This window comes from Lissotriton helveticus, chromosome 8, assembly GCF_964261635.1.
Source record: "Lissotriton helveticus chromosome 8, aLisHel1.1, whole genome shotgun sequence".
NCBI classification, from domain to species: Eukaryota; Metazoa; Chordata; class Amphibia; order Caudata; family Salamandridae; genus Lissotriton; species Lissotriton helveticus.
Window position 1 is genome coordinate 212373015 of NC_136069.1, and position 23327 is coordinate 212396341.

The 23327-nt window shown below is 44.3% G+C and overlaps 1 protein-coding gene across 1 annotated transcript in view; it reads left to right on the forward strand.

Annotated features, from left to right (window-relative positions):
* The first annotated feature begins 1786 nt into the window (after window positions 1-1786).
* Window positions 1787-23327, forward strand: part of DNAJC28 (DnaJ heat shock protein family (Hsp40) member C28) — a 48320-nt gene continuing 26779 nt past the window's right edge. The window contains exon 1 of the mRNA XM_078655958.1: window positions 1787-1878. Within this exon, the coding sequence (XP_078512084.1) occupies window positions 1809-1878 (70 nt within the window). The 5' untranslated portion in view covers window positions 1787-1808. The remainder of the gene's footprint in view (window positions 1879-23327) is intronic.

Consider the following 23327-nt stretch of genomic DNA (forward strand, 5'->3'; position numbering starts at 1 on the left):
TCTGCACAAAATATTTTTTCTTAAAAAAAATGTTCTTCTCTGTTTACTAATTCTTATAATATGCATTTCTTATAATGTTAATGTGTGATTTCTGGTCATATATAAGTTGCATTTATACTTTTATGTTTTCCTTAAATTTGGAGGTTCTTGCCTATTGTGAGATTGGTATTGTGGCAAAAAACAGGGCACCTTTGTGCATTTGAGATCACTTTGTGACTCCTGTAGGGACTTCGTTGTTTTTTTCTATACCAAGGTACAGGGCCCCTAAGGGTGGCACAATAAGTGCTGCTGTCCTTAGGGTCTTCTCTGGTCACCATGCCCTGGGTACCTAGAGTACCATTTACTAGGGGCTGATAGGTGGCCAGGGATGCCAATTGGGTTTTGTTTCAACACAGTTTTTAGGGAAGGAACACAGGCCCTGGGTACCTGGTTGGCAGGAGCCCAGGGCACACTCAGTCAAAGCACATCAGCAGTTCAGAAAAAGTGGGGGCATACCAATGCAAGAAAGATGGCACTTTCTCACACTGGCGTTGTTACAAAAATACAACTAGTAAAGGCTGGATCCACAGCAGCGCCACCCATGAGGAAAACTTCTGCCAGAGGCAGCAGCATAATCACTTTTCATCCCACCATTCCAATTCAACAATCTCAGGAAAAGTCTGCTCTGGACAAGCTGCATTTGAGCAGCACGGTGGCAGGGAATTGACAAGAACTCCTGCAAAAGCTTCAATCGCTTCAGGGTTGCAAGAGCAAAGCCATGACTGGGGTGTCAATCTGATCACACATGATCTCTTCCACTGGAGGGGCACACAATCAATATAGCATGCAAGGGATGCTGAAACACCCCAATGGATACAGAGTTTTGGCCACAACAACTTATAGTCTATGTGCTACTATCAGGAAACTCTGCAGTAAAAATGCCCACCAATCCACAAAATAGACCCACAAGCTGCCATAAAAAATCCCACATACAATTGCATGGACTTATTTTTTTCGTTTTATTGGCGATAAAGTGTCACACTTTTAGAAGCCTGCACACAATAAAACCACTAAAATGTCACACATAAGCAACCTGAAAACTTAACAGCTATGCAGGCTGGGAAACGACAGCCAACTTGAGGTTCAAATAATTAAAACTGTTGGCAAAAGGGGAGATAGAAACAAAACACCCTGTAAATGTAGCACATTCAAAGTGTGATCCAAAGCTCATTTTTTGTTCTAACCTGAGCCTCATATATTCGTAACGAAAAATACATTTTACGTAATTTAGAAGTAATTAAACAAATCAAGACAAGTTCAATCATTTTATAATTGATGCATTTTGAACGATCCAAGAGCCCTTTCGACTTGTGCCTTTCTGAGATGGCTGCCACTTTCAAATACGTTTCAGGTCGGGGGCTGGGGTTGTTAGAGGAAGTGACATTGTGGTTAAAGTGACTGCCGTCGCAGAAAAAATATCTGTTTTTTAATCCACATGAGACGGCTGAAAAGCTGTTCTGGGCGTATTATATATAGCACTTGAAAAAATAGTTTCATTTCGCTTTTTCTACTGTTCGCTGAAAGCCTTACTGCGAAAAAATTGCACGAAACCCTGGCACGTATATCTGTTAACTGAAAAGTAATCATTGCTTTTGTGTTGATTTTATTTTCCCTGAATACTAATTCGGATATTCAAGGACAGACACCAAGCAGCAAGGGGTCCATTGAAAAGAAAACATGCACCCTCAGGAGTTACCGCTGCAGTCCCTTTTCTGTGTCTATTGGTGCGTGTGGAACTACATCTCCCATCATCGCTTTAGAAACAGCAAATGTCTGCTTGGTCTTCTAAGTCCTGCGCGAGACGGAAACTGCCCTTCTGGGCGAGGGGTAGCTTGCAAGGTGTGTTTACAGTCATAAACGAACAGATCATATTTGAGCCCTTATTGCTTGTAATTTATAACTTAATGTATTTCTCTTATTCATTGTTTATCACTAGATGAACGTTGCTGTTCCTACTACTTGTGGATATCTTTTTCTGAAAGGGTGGATGTATTTCTAGATTTTATTGTTGTTTTGCAGAATTCTTGCAATATATTAAAGGGGCATTCGGCTATATGTGCCTGTTTCAGCGATATTTCCAGTAAAAGATCATCACCGAACTAGACTACTGAGTTCAATATGACTAAACTAGGCTCCCAGCAGCAACATTATATACTATATAGTAAAAGATTGTCACGTTTATGCGTATGTGAAAGCACAACATTGAGGCACACGACTGGACACGAAAAAAGAAACTGATCAAAGTTTATGCAGCAGTGTGGCAAGTCCCACTGCCAGCTGAGAGGCACAGCCACCAACCTTTATTGTTGCTTATACGGCACACTGATATTCAGGCAATGTACTCCAATGTACTCCAACATGCAGAATGACCATTTAAAATAACCGATGGAAACATTTAAAAGATTTAAAAGCTTGTATTATATATATTTAATTGGAGTTGTGGTTTATTACATCACTGAGGTTGTGCAGAACCAGATTTATAGGAAGGGTGACCAACTGGCATGGGTGCAAATTCTGGACGGTGATTGTAAACATTCAGGACAAAGAGTCAACATTCAGGACAAACATTCAGGACAGGAGGTCAAAATTCAGGACAAAAGGTACGTTTTACAGACACATCAGAAGAGGTCGTGCAATAGTATATAAGTAAGTAAATAGACAACCACTTAAGTACAAGTTAAAAGAAGTTTATATTAGGTTGAGACACTTTCATGGTTTTTCAGTATGCGCACAGCTATGAGCAAACGTGCAGGTCTTTTTGTGGTAACAAAACTGTCCCCAACACCAACTTTCCAGCTTCCCAGGGAAACGTCCTATGCCCTGTACAGCTTTGCTACCACCCTCCAATGGTGACCCTCCTCTTCACAGAGACCCTCTTTCATGTGTATTTAATTTCTTTTATAGTACTACTCGTGCTAAGTAAGTAGGACAGGGTGTCGGAATGCGTTACATCACACACATATTATATAGAGACAAATACTCATATAAATGTGAAAATCAATCTATAGGAAATGTACTTAAGATAATGAGGGTTACAAGGTGTAATCATTCTTTCATCCATCATTCAGTCTTTCACCATTCATTCTGTCCTTCCATCTGTGTGCCCATCCATATCAATATTCAACCATTTGCAAACCTATCCATCATCTATCCTTCCATCCATCAATCGTTCCACTCATCCATCCCTGAATGATTAAAATGAATGATTAAAATTTATAATGCGCAGACAATAACCCGAAGGTATCAAGGCGCCTAACAGAAAGAGATAAAAAAAGAGAGTGTTGCTTTGCTACAGGTACGCTTGCGTGAAAAGGTGAGTTTTCAGGGCCCTTTTAAAAGCCTGAAGGGTAGGCAGTGATCTTATTTCCAGAGGAAGAGCATTCCACCAAGTAGGGGCCAAGGTGGAGAAGGCCTTACCACCCCATTTCGCTCTCCTGAAACGAGGGGTCGTTAGCAAAAGTCTACCGGAGGACCGTAGATTTCTGGTAGGGAGATAGCGGAACAGGATGGAACCTAGGCCAGAGGGGCTGTTTCTGGCCAGAGCCTTGTATATCAGGCATAGGATCTTAAAGCGGATCCGGGCCTCTACGGGGAGCCAGTGTAGCAGCTTTCTAGCTGCTGTGGCTGAGGAGCGCTTGGGGAGGTCCAAAACGAACCTGGCAGCGGCATTTTGGACTACCTGCAAGCGTTGCAGTAGGCCCTTTTTCAGGCCCGCATACAATGCATTGCAGTAGTCAATCCTAGAGCCTATCAAAGCAACTGCTAGTTGTTTCCTGGCCTGAAGAGAGAGGTAATCCCTAATCCTTCTAAGGATATGAATAATGCCCCAGCAGGTGGAGATGGTACGACTAACCTGCTTGCTCATGTCCAGGGCGGGTCAATCATGACCCCCAGATTCTTGGCCGAGGCAGTAGGGGTGGGACAGGCTCCCTCTATCCACCCTTTCACTCATCCATCCCTCTATTCATCCTTTCACCTTATCCATCCGTACACGCTTCCATCCACTCTTCCACTCATCCAGCCATTCACTCATCCATCTACCCATTCACCCATCCAGCCATCCTTTTTCACTTACTCATTCATCCACCCAGTCACTCATCCTCCCAGTCACTCATCCTTCCACCCATTCAATCTTTCAGTCATCCATCCTCCCTTTCTCTTTCCATCCTGTTTTCATGTATCCATCCATCCTTTCATCCACCCATCCATCTACTCATCCATTCATGAATCCATCCATTGACCCTATCACTCATCCATCTTCGTCCTTTCACTCATCCATCCTTTCTCTCATCCATCCACCCTTTCACTCCATTCATTCATCCATCCTTTCTCTCAAACATCCACCTTTTCACTCCTTTATTCGTCCATCCATCCTTTCTCTCATCCATTCACCCTTTCACTCCTTCACTCATCTATCCACCCACCCTCCCTTTCACTCACTTATCCAGCCTTACATCCACCCTTTCATTCATCCGTCCATCCATTCACCCTTTCACTTATCAATTCATCAATCCATCCATCAGTTCTCTGATCCATCCACCCATTCACTCGCTTGTCATCCAACATTTCACTCATCCATCCATCCTTTTACCCGCCCATCTACCCTTCCACCCATACAGCCATCTATTTACCTTTTCTCTTATCCATCCTTTCACTCACTCATCCTTTCTATCCTTTCTCTCATTATCATCCATTCACCTTTTCATTCCTTCATTCACTCTTTCACTAATCCATACAGCCATCCACCCATCCCTTCACTTACACACCTTTTCACATTAATTATGAGCTGAGCCTTTGTCTGCAGAGTTGTAGACAGAAGAGGCCCGTCAGGAAATTCACCCTTGCTGTAGTTCCTAACGCAAGGAGTGGGGCGGGGGAGGGCTCACTATGCCCCTGTACTTAGGCATTCCGAAGAAGTGGAAGTCATGAGTCATGCATGATGCACAGTGCCACTGTGACATGGTGTTGTTTCCAGGGCTTTAAGTGGGATACAAAAACTGGGAGATCTTTCCAAAGGGGATGTTGAATGTAATTAAGGGAGTGGCTTAAAACACCTAAACTAAAAATCTGTGCTTAGCATAGTGAGCCTCCTGACTGGTAATTTGTTGTTTCTGTCATTGCATCCAGATATATAACACAAGAAGTAGTGTTACACTTACAAGCCAGAACTATTGGCTATGTCAATGGTTGCTAGTTGCATAAAATAAAAAAGCAGCAACCATGGCTTTGTTGAATATAACATTGAAAATGCGTCAGTTCTAAAATGATGAGACAGTGAAAGACCCATAACCCTTTTTTTAAACTTGTTTCACCACCTCCTTTTCATGAACTGGATTCTCACCTAGCAGCATAGGCGTTTTTGTTCATTTCTTCCACATGACTGAATGTCCTGCCCTAGATGAGGCAGGAGGAGGCCCACCACATGCAGTAAGAGCACAGACTGTCCCATTGTCATTCTGTATGTGGCAATCAGCCGCAGACAGATGACAATGGGCTGTTCTTGTGCTCAGAGGAGTGCGAGGTGGGAGCTGGGCCTTCTGGCAGGGGAACAGTGATGTTCCTCAATTTCCAAAATTACGGACAAATGGCTTCCATAAAAGGGATCTTCACGGACAACAGACGTGAGATCCAAATTATGGACGGTCCGTGAAATTTACAGACGGTTGGTCACCCTATTTATAGGTGGGTATCAGACAAGAAAGCTGAGTCTGTCATGTGGCCTTTTTAGGTAGTTTTGATGCGTGGGAGGACCAGTTGTCCAGGTACTTTGCTTTGGTCGCTATGCATGAATTTGAATAGAAAATGAATGAGAGATGGAACGCTTTACAATAAGACATCAGTATATGGATAGATAAAAAGTTTATGAACACAGTGTGGTGTATGTAGGAAGTGTTTTGTAGTTGTGCGCGTGTAGGGTAGACAACTCTCTCCGAGAAAAATAAGTTTTAATATTCTGCAAAGCCCCAGGCATGAATCTTAAGTAGATCGTTATATGTTCTATATATGTTATTCTTTGGTATTCATTTTTACATGACGTTTCTGTCTTTGTTAACTTTAATTATCAGTCAGAGGACGTTAGGGCAACTGTAGAACACATTTTGAACTTTTTTCTTCTTACATTTACTGTTTAAAGTGTGGTCTCTTTCTTTTGACTATCCTTTTCTATTTTAAGTGACCCCTGCAAAATGTCTGTCTCTCTCGGTCTGTGTGAAGCTTGTGATCCTCTTCCTCTATTAGGTTTAGTTATAGCTTGTTGATAAGCTTTCTGTGAGGTCAAAAATGTAGTGATCATCTTCATTTCTTCCAGCTCAGTTTGTATAGAATTGTTATCAATAAAATGTGATGTTGTTTTGAACTCAAATGGACAAGAGACTGAATGCACATGTGATACATTAGCATCGCCTTCTGTATTTTCTTGGTGTACTTTTTCATGCAAATCTCTCTCCTGAGTGAAGAATAGGGCAGTAGATGTTTCACTTTATGCCTAAGTTTTAAATTCAATAACATCAGAAAATCTGATATGACCCCTCTAAGAGTTTACCCAACTTCAAGGAATCAATTTCATAAGCTTTGACTCTATTCTTTTAGTAAGCTAGTAGTACATTATTATCTAATGTTTGAACTTAAGTAGTCAACTTTATCTTGTTGTGGCGTAGAAACAAATCAAGGTGTCTCTTTCTGTTTCGGGCTCCCAAAGTACATTTCCAGCAGATCCATTTTGCCTGTAGCAAGAATTGCCCAATTCATGTGGCTGATCCTTGAAGGCGTTCCATAATACACTTTTTTTCTCAGCTTCAGATGCTCTCCTGTCTGCCAATAACTAAGCACCCAAGTGGTGCCATATCTCAACATTTGTTTATTCTCTTTGTCTCGTTATAGACCTTTGGCCGTTCATTTAATTCAGTACTCTGTGGAAACATTCTGCAAATGTGTCCATTCAAATTTTAGTTGCAATATCTGCTGTTTAATATTCTACAACACTTGTTTGTACTGAAGAACTTGACTGTACTGGTATGCCTATTTGCTAGTGGCATTTGGTTGTCCTGCCATATTGGTTACCTCTGTGTCGGGTGTGGTAATCACAGAAGGACAAACATGGAACTCCATTGACAGTCTATGCATGTTGATCTTTTGCAATTGTGCTCCTGGATAATCGCTCACCTGAAATGATTTTGCATTATAGACAATAATCTGCAATTTTCCTGGTTTCTTAGATACCTCTATATTCTCGTAGATCTCCCATCAGGTCTACAACCAATTTTGGGTACCGAATCCCTTTTAATGTGTCTGGATTTTCCCCTTCCATCACTTTTCATTTTTGTTCTGAACAAATTCTCATATTTTATTAATTTGTGCTTTGGCAATCCATGTTTAAATTATGCCTTCTGATTTATCTGCAGTTGCACAACTTATCAGTGCTCGACTCTTCTGCACATTAATCTTTTCCCCTTCCATCACTTTTCATTTTTGTTCTGAACAAATTCTCATATTTTAGTAATTTATGCTTTGGCAATCCATGTTTAAATTATGCCTTCTGATTTTTCTGCAGTTGCACAACTTATCAGTTCTCGACTCTTCTGCACATTAATCTTGTCTGCTATCTAGTTAACAGTAACCTAGCACCTTCTAAGCTAGGCCTCAAGAGTGATGTTGCCATTTTGTTTAGCAGGTCCTTTAACCCCTTCGCTGCTAGGTCTTTTCCCCTCCTGTGCTGAGCCTTTTTTTGGCGATTTGGGGTAGTGCGCGCTTAGGCCCTTGTAACCTTTTGACCACATAAGGTATCCACGCAAAATTTGCGTTCTTTTCTTCCAACATCATGTGATTCTAAAGGTGCCCAGGGTTTGTGGATTCCCTTGGAGGGGTCCCAGAAATTAAGCAAAATACAGTGAAATATTAGTTTTTTTCAGAAAAATTGGAAAAACGGGCTGCAAATGAAAGCCTCTGGTTTTTCCCTGCAAATGGTATCAAAAAAGGGTTTGTGGGGCTGAAATCTCCATTTTCTCAGCTTTTAGGGAATGACAGTCTTTTGTCAGAGAACCAACATTTTTCACACAGTTTTGGCATTTTTCTGGGACATAGCCTATTTTTGCTATTTTTAGAGCTTTCAACCTCCTTCCAGTTAATGGTAGAAATGAGTTTGAAAGCAATAATGGATCCTGGAAAGCTATACATTTTCGAAAAGTAGACAAAATTCTGAATTCAGAAAGGGGTCATTTGTCTAAATCCATGAAGTTTTCTTTATAGAAACTAACAGTTAAATTTTGGAATAAGTGAAAATTTGTTGAAAAAAACAGCATTTTGTCTCAACGTTTTCACCTATAACTTCTTGTAATTTTTACGGCTCTTGGAAAGCAATATACCGTTACATCCGGTAGACCTTCCTGGTTGTGGGGATATATAGGACTTGTAGTTTCACCAAGAACCCGACGAACCCAGATCCAAAAACTGAGCAGCAACTTGCAATGGTATTTTATTATTTACTGGGTATAGAGCACTTATTCTTGGAAAATGTATACATGGAAAAATCTGTATGAAAGACACCTATGTATTTCTGAATTGGGTACAAATTATAGAGTTTAGAAACAGTATATATTTGCACATTTTCAAAATTGGGAATACTCATACTAGCATGAGAATTATTGGTCATTTTTCAAAAATATTTTTTTTTACACAATGTCTTTCATTGGGAAGGAAGAAATGCATGAAAACTCAATAGGTAATAACAGTTGATTTATAAATCTGAATTACCCTAAGTCTCCCGCTAAAAACGGTACCTCACTTGTGTAGGTCGGCCTTGTGCCTGCGACAGGAAACGGCGCAAAATGCAACGTGGTCACACCTCAATTTTGCAGTTAAAAATTGACCCTTTTATGGCAAATTGCCTAGCTGTAGTTTTTGCACCCTAGCTCTGCCGGCACCTAGGGAAACCTAGCAAAACTATACATTTCTGAAAAGTAGACACCCTGGGGAATTCAGGATGGGGTGACTCGACTGCCTACCACCAGAATCCCTTGCAAAGCTAAGAAATTGACAAACAAAACGCATTTCCCTCACATTTCTGTGGTGGAAGTTCTGGAATCTGCGTGGATCAACAAATTTTTAACCACCCAGCGTTCCCCCAGGTCTCCCGAAAAAAGTGGTACCTCACTTGCCTGGGTCTGCCTAGTGCCTGCGACAGGCAACAGCGCAAAACGCAACATGGTCGCACTGCAATTTCGCAGTGAAAATTTGCCCTTTTTTGGCAAAGAGCCTACCTTTCGTTTTTGAACCCTAGCTCTGCCGGCACCTAGGGAAACCTAGCAAACCTATACATTTTTGAAAATTAGACACCCAGGGGAATTCAGGATGGGGTGACTCGACTGCCTACCACCAGGTTCTGTTACCCAGAATCCCTTGCAAAGCTAAGAAATTGACAAAGAAAACGCATTTTCCTGACATTGCTGTGGTGGAAAGTTCTGGAATCTGCGTGGATCAACAAATTTCCACCCACCCAGCGTTCCCCCGGGTCTCCTGAAAAAAATGGTACCTCACTTGCCTGGTTCTGCCTAGTGGCTGCGACAGGAAACAGCGCAAAACGCAACGTGGTCGCACCTCAATTTCGCAGTGAAATGGTGCCCTTTTTTGGCAAAGAGCCTACCTTTTGTTTTTGAACCCTAGCTCTGCCGGCACCTAGGGAAACCTAGCAAACCTATACATTTTTGAAAACTAGACACTTAGGGGATTTCAGGATGGGGTGACTCGACTGCCTACCACTAGGTTCTGTTACCCAGAATCCCTTGCAAAGCTAAGAAATTGACAAACAAAACACATTTTCCTCACATTTCTGTGGTGGAAAGTTCTGGAATCTGCGTGGATCAACAAATTTCCACCCACCCAGCGTTCCCCCGGGTCTCCCGAAAAAAATGGTACCTCACTTGCCTGGGTCTGCCTAGTGCCTGTGACAGGAAACAGCGCAAAACGCAATGTGGTCGCACCACAATTTCGCAGTGAAAATGTGCCCTTTTTTGGCAAAGAGCCTACCTTTCGTTTTTGAACCCTAGCTATGCCGGCACCTAGGGAAACCTAGCAAACCTATACATTTTTGAAAACTAAACACCCAGGGGAATTCAGGATGGGGTGACTCGACTGCCTACCACCAGAATCCCTTGCAAAGCTAAGAAATTGACAAACAAAACGCATTTCCCTCACATTTCTGTGGTGGAAAGTTCTGGAATCTGCGTGGATCAACAAATTTCCACCCACCCAGCGTTCCCCGGGGTCTCCCGAAAAAAATGGTACCTCACTTGCCTGGGTCTGCCTAGTGGCTGCGACAGGAAACCGCGCAAAACGCAACATGGTCCCACCTCAATTTCGCAGTGAAATCGTGCCCTTTTTTGGCAATGAGCCTACCTTTTGTTTTTGAACCCTAGCTCTGCCGGCACCTAGGGAAACCTAGCAAACCTATACATTTTTTAAAACTAGACACCCAGGGGAATTCAGGATGGGGTGACTCGACTGCCTACCACCAGAATCCCTTGCAAAGCTAAGAAATTGACAAACAAAACTCATTTCCCTCACATTTCTGTGGTGGAAAGTTCTGGAATCTGGTGGATCAACAAATTTCCACCCACCCAGCGCTCCCCCGGGTCTCCCGAAAAAAATGGTACCTCACTTGCCTGGGTCTGCCTAGTGGCTGCGACAGGAAACAGCAAAAAACGCAACATGGTCCCACCTCAATTTCGCAGTGAAATCGTGCCCTTTTTTGGCAATGAGCCTACCTTTTGTTTTTGAACCCTAGCTCTGCCGGCACCTAGGGAAACCTAGCAAACCTATACATTTTTGAAAACTAGACACCCAGGGGAATTCAGGATGGGGTGACTCGACTGCCTACCACCAGGTTCTGTTACCCAGAATCCCTTGCAAAGCTAAGAAATTGACAAAAAAAACGCATTTCCCTCACATTTCTGTGGTGGAAAGTTCTGGAATCTGGTGGATCAACAAATTTCCACCCACCCAGCGTTCCCCCGGGTCTCCCGAAAAAAATGGTACCTCACTTGCCTGGGTCTGCCTAGTGGCTGCGACAGGAAACAGCGAAAAACGCAACGTGGTTGCACCTCAATTTCGCAGTGAAATCGTGCCCTTTTTTTGCAAAGAGCCTACCTTTTGTTTTTGAACCCTAGTGTGGTACTGAAAATCTGGACCCTGTTGTTATCCCGATATCGAGGTCCAATACCCGTGTCACAAAACATCAACATACCATGACGAATTTAGTATCGACGAACCGATAATGACTAGGACATCATCCCTATGCATTTGCGTCATGATCGGAGGTTGCCAATACCCCTAAATCCTAGTTTCCGTTCCGACCCTTTAAGCTCCATTTTGTAAGCGGCATCCATCTTGTGCCTTGCCCTCATGATAAGTCAATTAAAGGTCGAGCTTGATCCAAAAGGACACGTCCACCTTCCCTGACTTCCCCCTGACCTGTCCCAACTGACTCCACTGCCTTCAGCCAGACCTGTTTGGGCAGCTCCTCGCCCAGTGGCCGAATACGATAGCATCAATGCATAACATTCCACAAACCATTCACTACATACAGACCATGCTTTCTGCAAACATGCACCTGTCCACGTTCCTTGTTTATGGCAAGTTTTATGATTAGGAGGTGCCCTTTATTGAGGTTTCATCGATATCTGATGGGAGTTCCGGGCCTAACTGGGTAATCTATCAACAAACTGGACATCTAAAATGTGGGCTTGCTTACATGACTTCGATGTCTTTGTATTATTGTAGAAATATGTGTATAGCCATATCATAAACTCAAGAATTCTTGCTCGAAGCTATTATGTTTGTATATAAGGAGAAGGCTGGTTCTGTAAAAACGAACAGTCTCCCGAGAACCTACTATCCGTGTGGTGTACTTCTGGGACACGTGTTACTTGGTAGCTGCCAATAAAACTTGATCTTTGACTGTGACTAGAAGACTCCGTGTTTCTGTGGTCCGGAACAAGGGAGAACTCAGAGGTCTTCGGGTGTTATCCCCTGGCACCAACGGGTTCCTAAAAACCCGTTACCTCAGTTGGTGCCCAACTCGGGGCGATATCAAGCGGCGACGGTCCAAGCCAGATGTTCGTGAGGAGCTTCGTGTGAAAATTCCGGAGGACGGCCAGCCACTTCAGCGACCCCTGTATGTCGACGTGGTTCCGAAGGTCTTTGCTGCGAGGTTCCCCGCGTCCCGACGGCTACGAAGGATTGCTGCCCTGACTATTGCCTTGTTTTGGACCCAGTGATCCTTGGTAGAGCGAAACGATAGACGAGTCTTCTAGCGACGTCACAGATCTTCAAATACTTCAGTTAAGTATAAGTGGAGCGTCTCCCAGTCCTTAGTTTGTCCTTAGTTTTTGGTATCCTTGAGATACGCTTTGATTTGGTACTTGCAAGCCCCAAAGCCGAAGGACTCGTGTATTCACGAGAAGTATCGTAATAGATCATCCTTTGAAGTTTGAAGCTAGACTAGTGAGCGAAGATGCCTGGATTTAGCAGACTTGGAAACTTGTTTTGTCTTGGTTGTAGTAAGGACTCCTGATTAGAGGATTCTTGTCCGGTTCCTCCAATTGGAACTCCAACATATGAGCTCTATGTAAAGCACGGCGTAGGTCCTATCACATATAATGAAGCATGGATAAAATACACCCGCAAGGATGGTGTTTTAAAATGGCCCCAATATGGTAGTTTTGACTCAGAAATGTTAGATAATTTAGAGGTCAAATTGTTCAAGAAGAAAGCCCGGCTGGCGATGTTTGACTCTTTCCGTTTATGGCGTAAAGAGGCCAAACAAAAGGAAATTAAATTAGAAAAGAAAAATAAGAGAGGAAGAGGTATTTCGGTAATGCAAGCCGCGATAAAATTTAAAGACAACGAAGAAGATCAAATGAGTGAGCAGTTGCACAGGCAACGTAAAATGGCAATAGATAAATGCTATCCTGTTTTACCATCTCTTCAGCAAGAGACAGTAAAGGAGCGCGAAAAAGATCCATTAATGGCGCATTTGCTAAATTCGCCACCACCCTATGCACAAAATGCCACAGCACCTCCGCAACCTTTAGTTGCACCTCTGGTAGCTGTTATACCGGCTCCTTTACAGCACCCACCAGCTGTTCTTCAGCTGGCTCCTGTTTCTCTGGTGCAGCCTCCTCAAGGCTCATCGATCACATCTACTTCTCCTACTGTTCCTTCTACAACTTCACCTAGCGCACCTTCTATTTTCTCTGATACTCGTTCTACGAATGTTTCTGTTTCTGCTCTGCGTGACTCTGTTCTACCACCAGTTATTCCTCCACTTTCGCCTTCCGTCTGGCATAAAATGGCCAGCATTGTTACTAACTTTCCTTCACCACTTTTTCGGTCGCCTAAAACGACCCCTAATACGGAACGAAGACAATTACGAAGCCAAATGCCTGATTATCAGGAAAGGGAGTCATTGAATAAGTTAGCACGGAATTGGGCTATGGATACAGCGAGATATGATGTAGAGTCTGTCATGAATGTCTTCCGTCAATGGGATGAACCAACGCAAAGATACGTCTTTGAGCAGATGTGTGTTTTTCTGTGTGAGGATTTGGAAGATAATGGTCAGAAGAGCAACCAGCAAGAGTTGTGTAGTGTACGATTTAAATTTGGGGAGGGTATGATCATAGGTCCCGATGTTGAAAAAGCAGTTGAGATATTATTATCACTTCGAAGTACGGGTGGTAATTCTGGGTCATCATCTGAATGTGGTACATCTAGTAGGAAAAGAGCGAGACAGTACCCCATGAGAGAGGTTCCTCCGGTTTGGAGGGAAGGCGATGCAAATGCAGTACCGCCAATTCCGCCTCATTTCCAGCGTGTATGGGTACATGTCCCCTGGAAAAGATCCGAAGTTTTAGCACTCAAGCAGACACTACCCGATCCCCGTAAAAACCCGACTGGGTATTATAAGGAGTTGTCGCAAACTGCAAGCTCATGTATAATGAATTTAGCGGATATAGACATGTTGTTTGGGAACGTTGTTCCCCATCCTTTATGGAGTAAAATCCGTCATACGGATCATGACCAAGAATTAGGTGACTCGTGGGCGAACATTACAACTACAGATGCTAGACAAGTCGGTGGTTTTAAACCTGAGCCGTTAATAGCTGAACTTCCCGGTAGAATTCTAGCGTACATGAAGACAATAATGCCTGAAGTACGCGTAAACTGGGACAAACTCTCTGCGTGCAAGCAAAAGAAAGATGAAAATGTGTCTGACTTTTTCACGAGATTTGAGGAAACTTTCACCGACCATAGTGGTCAGGATATGGCTACCGAGGGTGGCCAAAGATTGTTCGTAGACAAATTTGTACATAATTTGCTTCCTGAACTGTGTACTAAACTAAAAGATTCAGAAAGTGCTTGGGCTGTCTCCACGTCAGCGCAGATTTTAGCAACAGCCCAGTACTATGAAAATAGGCGCAAAGACGAGCTAGATAAGGCAGACAAAAAGACAAAAGATTTAAAAACTAAAGTTCTTCTCCAGCAGGCCTATCCGCCTCGTATGGCTAGTCAGCCCAATTATCAGCAACAACAGCAGTATTCGAGAAACGCGCAAGGAAACGAGTTTCCCCATCAGCGTGTTCCGTATGGCCCGAATCAATGTGCGTATTGCAAGGAAGAGGGTCACTTCAAAAGTAATTGTCCGGCTCTTGCGCGACGCTTGAACGGTGTTTCAGGTGTAAGGGGAAGAGGTGTTCAACATGCCCCTAGAGGTAGGGGCCGTGGAAATTTCTCCCAGAACACAGCTTCTTTTCCGTCTCAGAATTCCATGAATAGCTTTCACCAACAGAATAATGCATCGTCTAAGTCAGCTCAGTACTATGCTGACGACTATTACACCGAACACGAAAATGAGGGTAACGATTGCTAGGACAGCCATGGACAAAGAGAGGGAGTTGTTTCAGTTCCAGTAGATCAGAATGGACCTTATGTCGAGGTAATTACATCAGGAGTGTCAGAGCCATTTCTGCTGGATACTGGTGCTATAAAAAGTTCTATTATGCACTCGAAACTTCCTGGCGCACCTTTGTCTGGCGAAATGAATGTCTCAGTAGGTTTCTCTGGCGCCCCTGTTAGAAATCCGATCTCTAGTCCTATATTACTTTCTGTTGGCCCATGCGAGTTGGAAGGTTTGGATTTGCTAAAAAGGTTATATGCGACTCTATACTGTTCCCCCTTGGGAGTACAACTTACTTTAGGTAAGAAAGTAATTTCTCCAATGTATTTGTCAAAGGAAAATATTCCAACTGAATTGTTATCACTTCCTGATATACTTTGGGCTAATGGTTCTAATGATGTCGGTCGTTTGGAGATAGCACCGTATGTCATAACTTTGAAAGCCAACGTTAGATTGCCACGTATTCCCCAATACAAAATATCTAGCGAATGCGAAAAGGCGTTGTTAACAATCGTTTATGATCTGATCGATAAAGATGTTATCGAAGAAACAACAGGTAACGTTTGTAACAGTCCAGTTTTGCCAGACTTAAAACGTACTGATCCTTCACAGCCCCCTGTGTATAGGTTTGTGATTGACCTCAGAGAAGTAAATAAGGTAGTTATCCCACAGTTTCCAGTTGTCCCCGACATTACTGCTTTATTGACAATGGTTCCAGCTTCAGCAGCTTGGTTCTCGGTGATTGACCTGAAGAACGCTTTCTTCAGCATCCCGATTGCTGAGGAGAGTAGAGACCTTTTCGGCTTCAATTTAGGAGGACGAAGCTTCCGCTTCAAGTGCGCTCCTCAAGGCTACTGCGAAAGCCCATCAATATTCAGTCAGGCTCTGAAAACACAACTAGACACAATTGTGCTGCTAGATGGGTCAACTTTGATTCAGTACGTAGACGATCTGCTGATCGCTGCAGACACTGAAGAAATTTGCAAGCAAGCCACGTTGTCATTATTGCATCACTTATGTGACATGAAGCACAAAGTCTCTCTTTCCAAACTACAATTTTGTCGACAAGACGTAACCTACTTAGGTCACATCTTATCGAAGGAGGGAAGGAGACTGACACCAGAAAGAATACAGGCAATGGCAGAACTAAGTGCCCCAAGGACACAGAGAGAGGTTCGAGCCTTCTTGGGCATTACATCGTACTGTAGACAATGGATACCGAATTTCTCATTACTAGCTAAACCCTTGCTGACACTACTCTGTAAGGACACGCCCAATCCTATGCCCTGGTCTGAAGATTGTCAGACGAGTTTCCACGAGTTGCGTGATGCATTATGTTCGGCTCCTGTGTTGGGAAACCCCAACTACAGTAAGCCTTTTACATTATATGTCCACGAAAAGGAAGGTTGTGCATTATCAGTCTTAAAAATACTTTGGGGACAAACAGCGCCCATGCGCGTATTTTTCGGCAACTCTAGATCCTGTGGCTAAAGCCCTTCCAAGTTGTCTGAGAGCAACGCCGCAGCAGCTGTCTGCATTCGACAGTCTGCTGGATTAGTCATGAATAATACTCTGATCGTTATGGTTCCGCATGCAGTAGACATTTTGCTAAATAGGACAAAGACACAACACCTCACTAGCGCTCGACTATTCAGTTACGAACCTACACTGCTAGCAAGTCACATCCACATAAAGAGGTGTGATACACTCAACCCCGCTACGCTACTTCCCATCCCGACAGAAACAGACACAGACAAAATTGATAACCATGACTGCTGCTTTAGGACAGAAGAAGAGACAAAAGGGAGAGTAGACTTACAGGACACTCCCCTTCCCGAATGCAATGATACTTTATGGGTTGATGGTTCATGCTTCAAGTTGCCGAATGGTGATACGACTACAGCATATGCCGTAACGACATTACACACCATTATAGAGACCGCGCGTATTTCCCACAATTCTGCACAAGCCGCAGAACTTATTGCACTTACCAGAGCATGTGTGTTGGCGAAAGGAAAGCGAGTGAATGTGTACACTGACAGCCAATACGCCTTTGGTGTGGCTCACAGTTTTGGGAGATTGTGGCGTGAACGTGGGTTCTTTACGTCACATGGTGCAAAGATACAACATGGTCAGCTAGTTAATGAGCTCCTTGAGTCACTGACCTTGCCACTACAAGTTGCCATCATAAAATGCAGTGCACACAAAAAGATTCAGGATGATGTTGGCCGCGGGAATGCATTTGCAGACGAGGTTGCGAAAGAAACTGCAAGGAACACAATGAGTCGAATGTATGTTGTGGGTCCCGCTAGATGGATTGCTGATGTGGGAATGTGTGAGGACACCATTGACAGCGTGAAATCAATACAAGCCGAGGCCACTGAGAACGAGGTGAATGAATGGAGAGAAAGTACAGGTAGATTAGATTCGAATGGTTGTTGGGTCGAATTATCAGAACACCAGCGATGGCTATTACCTAATGTATACGTACTTGCAGTAGTAACGATGGCTCATGGAATTGCACACATCAGTTCGAGAGGAATATGTAAACTATTGGCCCCAGTATGGCAGAATAGTAATATCCCAAAATATGCAGAGAATGTGGTCAGAAACTGTATGGTATGTTTAAAGTACAATCCCGGTAGGGGAACCCCAACTCCAGCTGGTCATTTTGCGCCTCCAACGTACCCATTCGAGGTTCTGCAGCTCTATTTCATCCACATGGAGCGGTGCAACAATCTGAAGTATGTGCTCGTCGTTGTTTGCGCCTTCTCCAGGTGGGTGGAAGCGTACCCCCTTAAGGACAATACCGCCTTATCAACTGCCAAAGCCCTTGTCGAAGAGTTCTTCCCGAGATTCGGTATGCCTAGAATTGTCTGGAGTGATAACGGAAGTGAATTCGTAGGATGCGTGATGAAGAGAGTGTTTGAGTGTCTAGGCATACACCAAAAATTCCACGCTGCAAATCACCCCCAATCAGCTGGATTAGTAGAGTGCTACAATGGCACATTAAAGCTGAAATTAGCCAAGATCCAAGCCAGTACAGGTCTTAAATGGCCTGACGCCCTGCCTCTAGCACTCCTGTCGACCAGAATGACTGTCCATTCCAGATTAGGACTTAGCCCCCACGAGATAGTGTTTGGCCGCCCAGCCAACGTCTGGGGCGTGACAAGACCAAAGAAACTCAGTGAAATAGAACACCCCGTACTGCTTGACTACCTGTGCGGATTGACAACTAAATTACGTGTTTTACACCAACAGGTTCGCAGTTCCTCTCCGCCAGCCTCTGACGATCCAGGCCACCTCATCGAACCCGGCACGTGGGTCCTGGTGCGGAACTTCCAGCGCACCAACAACGAACAACCGAGGTGGACCGGACCGCACCTGGTACTTCTTTCCACGAGATCTGCCGTTCGGGTGGAAGGCAAAAAGAACTGGGTACATGGGACCCATTGTAAACGGGTCCCTCTGCCCCTTCCCTACGACCGGTGGGTCAATAAAGGACTTGCCGACTCTGAGACAGAATCCGTACCTCGCTTCATCCCTTTCAGCCATGCACGTTTGAAAGAAACTAGTACCGAAAAGGAGAGTGATCATATTTTACAAGGACTTGTGTCACCGTCTATGCAATTGGACACTACCGAACCCGAGACATTGATTGAAGACCACACCGTACCTGGGAAACGACGGTACAACCTACGGTCTAGACAAAGAGACTAATAAAAATACAAACTAATGTAAATTTCTTTTCCCCTAAGAACTATTTTTGATTTTTCAGCTCTCTCGTCCCAGGGAACTTGCTCATTTTTGATTTTCGAACCGCCATCCGGTTCTGCTGCTAGGGTCGCGGTTGAAGTCTGGGGAGTGCAACTGGGGAAGTTTTAGGTCCACGGTTCTGGTTGGTCCACGGGAGTTACCACGGACTGAACAGAGCGCGCTCCCTGGCAGAATCAATCTACCACCGCGGGCAGCAACTAGAGGATGGAGTTTCCTAGGGTAGAGAGACCTATCAGACTCACGAACTTTGAAAAACAGTTATGCACGATACTGTCCAAAAAGAAGATTCCTGATAATATGTGTTTTAATGTCATGTAGCATAGTTGTGTTTTTGACTGGTTATACTCTATTCGTATTTAAAGTTACCTTTTTGAATGACACCCAGCCACCACCTCCTCCTACTATTTCTCCACACTACTTTCACCCTCTACCTGAACACGAGTCTGCCCGAAGACTCGAATTTGTAAATAACTCTTTCATTCAACTTCTACACCAACACCAGTCCATAATGAACACCTCGAACTGTTGGATATGCGGACTCATGCCACATACAACCGATAAGGGGATCCCATACTTCATTCTGCCATTCAGTTATTAATGGTTCTCTGTGGGCTTTCCAGACCATGTTCCTATTCGCCCTAGAACCATACCCGACCCGTTCCACTGAGAGCGATTCCAGTAACAAGGCACTAATTGCAGGGATAAGAAATATGAGTAGGGATATCTACACATATCTGACAATCCCCAAAGATGAACTCAGTCCCTACACCCGTTGGAACGTGACCAAACATGGGGTTTATCTGATCAAGAGCCAGGCAGCAAAGAAATCCCGCCCAGTTTGGGTAGTGCCCCACCGAGGTCATTTATGTTTACAGGGTATTGGTAGGGATCCCACGGCACAGTTAGGAAAGAGCATTTGCACAGAAACATATGTGTTCGCTTCCCGAACTTCCCCTATACTCTTAGCAGCCAAAGGCACGTATTTCGTCTGCCACGACCAAGCCTACACGTGGTTGCCCCCTGACTTCTCAGGTACATGTTTCATCTCATTTCTGCTGCCTCCCACCTACACGGCCAGAGCAGATTACCATCGGACAAGGACAGCTAGGGGTGTCGTGAGTAAAGACGACACCGCGGGTCAGGAATTCGCTGACTTTGCAAAGGGTTTTCTTCCATTTTGGGGTCCTATGGTGAACAGCAGGAATATTCGTCAGTTATCGAGGATAGTTGAATCCACCGTGATTACAACGGCCGAAGCCCTAGGCAATTTGACAACCGAGCTTCAGTCGGATCGACTTATGACCCTTCAGAACCGAATTGCCCTAGATATCATACTCGCCGATCGTGGTGGTGTGTGTAGAGTCATCCAATCCAGTTGTTGTATATTCATCCCTGATAATGCGCCGACAGTATACCAGGCCATCTCTAAACTACATGAAATATCTGGTTCCCTTCACGTTGAGAAAGGGGATTGGTCCTTGCTGGGGTGGTTCTGGGAACTGATCACCGGCTGGGGATGGAAAACACTGATCTTCATTGGGATGATCTTAGCACTTCTGTTTATGTTCTGCCTATGTGTACAGTGCGCTCCTGCACTATGTGGCCTCTGTGCTACTTCGTGTGTACGGAAGCCTGTGTCAAGGGACGAACGGAGTAACAGAATGATGCTACAGCAGCATCTCCACGAATTTCTCCATACCGATTTTGACTCAGATTAACGTGAGTTATTGCCTTACATAAGGGCAAAAGGAGGGTCTGTGGTTCTGAAAATCTGGACCCTGTTGTTATCCCGATATCGAGGTCCAATACCCGTGTCACAAAACATCAACATACCATGACGAATTTAGTATCGACGAACCGATAATGACTAGGACATCATCCCTATGCATTTGCGTCATGATCGGAGGTTGCCAACACCCCTAAATCCTAGTTTCCGTTCCGACCCTTTAAGCTCCATTTTGTAAGCGGCATCCATCTTGTGCCTTGCCCTCATGATAAGTCAATTAAAGGTCGAGCTTGATCCAAAAGGACACGTCCACCTTCCCTGACTTCCCCCTGACCTGTCCCAACTGACTCCACTGCCTTCAGCCAGACCTGTTTGGGCAGCTCCTCGCCCAGTGGCCGAATACGATAGCATCAATGCATAACATTCCACAAACCATTCACTACATACAGACCATGCTTTCTGCAAACATGCACCTGTCCACGTTCCTTGTTTATGGCCAGTTTTATGACTAGGAGGTGCCCTTCTTTATTGAGGTTTCATCGATATCTGATGGGAGTTCCGGGCCTAACTGGGTAATCTATCAACGAACTGGACATCTAAAATGTGGGCTTGCTTACATGACTTCGCTCTTTGTATTATTGTAGAAATATGTGTATAGCCATATCATAAACTCAAGAATTCTTGCTCGAAGCTATTATGTTTGTATATAAGGAGAAGGCTGGTTCTGTAAAAACGAACAGTCTCCCGAGAACCTACTATCCGTGTGGTGTACTTCTGGGACACGTGTTACTTGGTAGCTGCCAATAAAACTTGATCTTTGACTGCGACTAGAAGACTCCGTGTTTCTGTGGTCCGGAACAAGGGAGAACTCAGAGGTCTTCGGGTGTTATCCCCTGGCACCAACGGGTTCCTAAAAACCCGTTACCTCACTAGCTCTGCCGGCACCTAGGGGAACCTAGGAAACCTATACATTTTTTAAAACTAGAAACCCAGGGGAATTTAAGATGGGGTGACTCGACTGCCTACCTCCAGGTTCTGTTACCCAGAATCCCTTGCAAATCTAAGAAATTGACAAAAAAAACGCATTTCCCTCACATTTCTGTGGTGGAATGTTCTGGAATCTGCGTGGATCAACAAATTTCCACCCACCCAGCATTCCCCCGGGTTTCCCGAAAAAAATGGTACCTCACTTGCCTGGGTCTGCCTAGTGGCTGCGACAGGAAACAGCACAAAACGCAACGTGGTCGCACGGCAATTTTGCAGTGAAAATGTGCCCTTTTTTGGCAAAGAGCCTACCTTTCGTTTTTGAACCCTAGCTCTGCCGGCACCTAGGGAAACCTAGCAAACCTATACATTTGTGAAAAGTAGACACCCAGGGGAATTCAGGATGGGGTGACTCGACTGCCTACCACCAGGTTCTGCTACCCAGAATCCCTTGCAGAGCTAAGAAATTGACAAAAAAAATGCATTTTCCTCACATTTCTGTGGTGGAAAGTTCTGGAATCTGCGTGGATCAACAAATTTCCACCCACCCAGCATTCCCCCGGGTCTCCCGAAAAAAATGGTACCTCACTTGCCTGGGTCTGCCTAGTGGCTGCGACAGGAAACAGCGCAAAACGCAACGTGGTCGCACCTCAATTTCGCAGTGAAATCGTGCCCTTTTTTGGCAAAGAGCCTACCTTTTGTTTTTGAATCCTAGCTCTGCCGGCACCTAGGGAAACCTAGCAAACCTATACATTTTTGAAAACTAGACACCCAGGGGAATTCAGGATGGGGTGACTCGACTGCCTACCACCGGGTTCTGTTACCCAGAATCCCTTGCAAAGCTAAGAAATTGACAAAAAAAACGCATTTCCCTCACATTTCTGTGGTGGAAAGTTCTGGAATCTGCGTGGATCAACAAATTTCCACCCACCCAGCGTTCTTTTTTTTTTGTGGAAAAACCTCTATTGCAGCATTCAATAAAAATACAAGCATGGGCCTACAACCGCAGGGGCCGGCCGCTAAACAAAATTAAGACCCCCTATATCACAGTACGACACAGCTCATCAGCCGACAACCCTGAGGTCCGGCAGCGATTCAGGATAGAACTTGTATTAGAATGCACAACTAAGTCCCAGGATGAGACAGAGGTTCCATTTTATATTATTTAAGAAAGGATCAGGTGCCATACAAGCAAACAGAAGAATACGGGGGGCAGGGAAAGAGATATAATATGCACGTAAGAACCGATATAATGGAACATTGGCGCCAAAGCATATGGATCGATGCAAACGACAATACAATATACATTCAATGTTGAGCGCCAGATCACAGGGCCTGCCCACCCGGGAATCAGGATATCATAAAAAGCATAAGCACTGAATACAAGTACACGATAAGGATCCGAATGATTCACAAGCTATACTGATCCTTTAAGGAAGAGAAAGGGAAGGAAAGAAAAAGGCCATAGAAATAAAAAAGGCAAAATAAAAAACCCTTTTCCAACCCCCCACCCTGCACCCCTGCAAATGGCTACAGCCTAACCCCACTAGCAGCGTGCCTGTCGCCCCTAATACCTAAAACCCTAAAAGTAGGAAAAAGAATGGAGGAGGGCTTATCCGTTTGGGCTCCCAGCCCCTTTAGTCCCCCCGCCAGAAACAGACACCCCCTTTCACTAAAAGACCAACGTATGACAACACTTATAGAAGAAATTAGGGGGCACCGTAATACACCGCCCAGCCTTTTAGATCAAACAGTTGCAGGTTGAACACCCGTAAAAGCCACTCCAACCCGTCCCGACCTAGTTGATCTTAACCCTGGCCCTTCCGAACCAGCACACGAACCCCCCCCAGC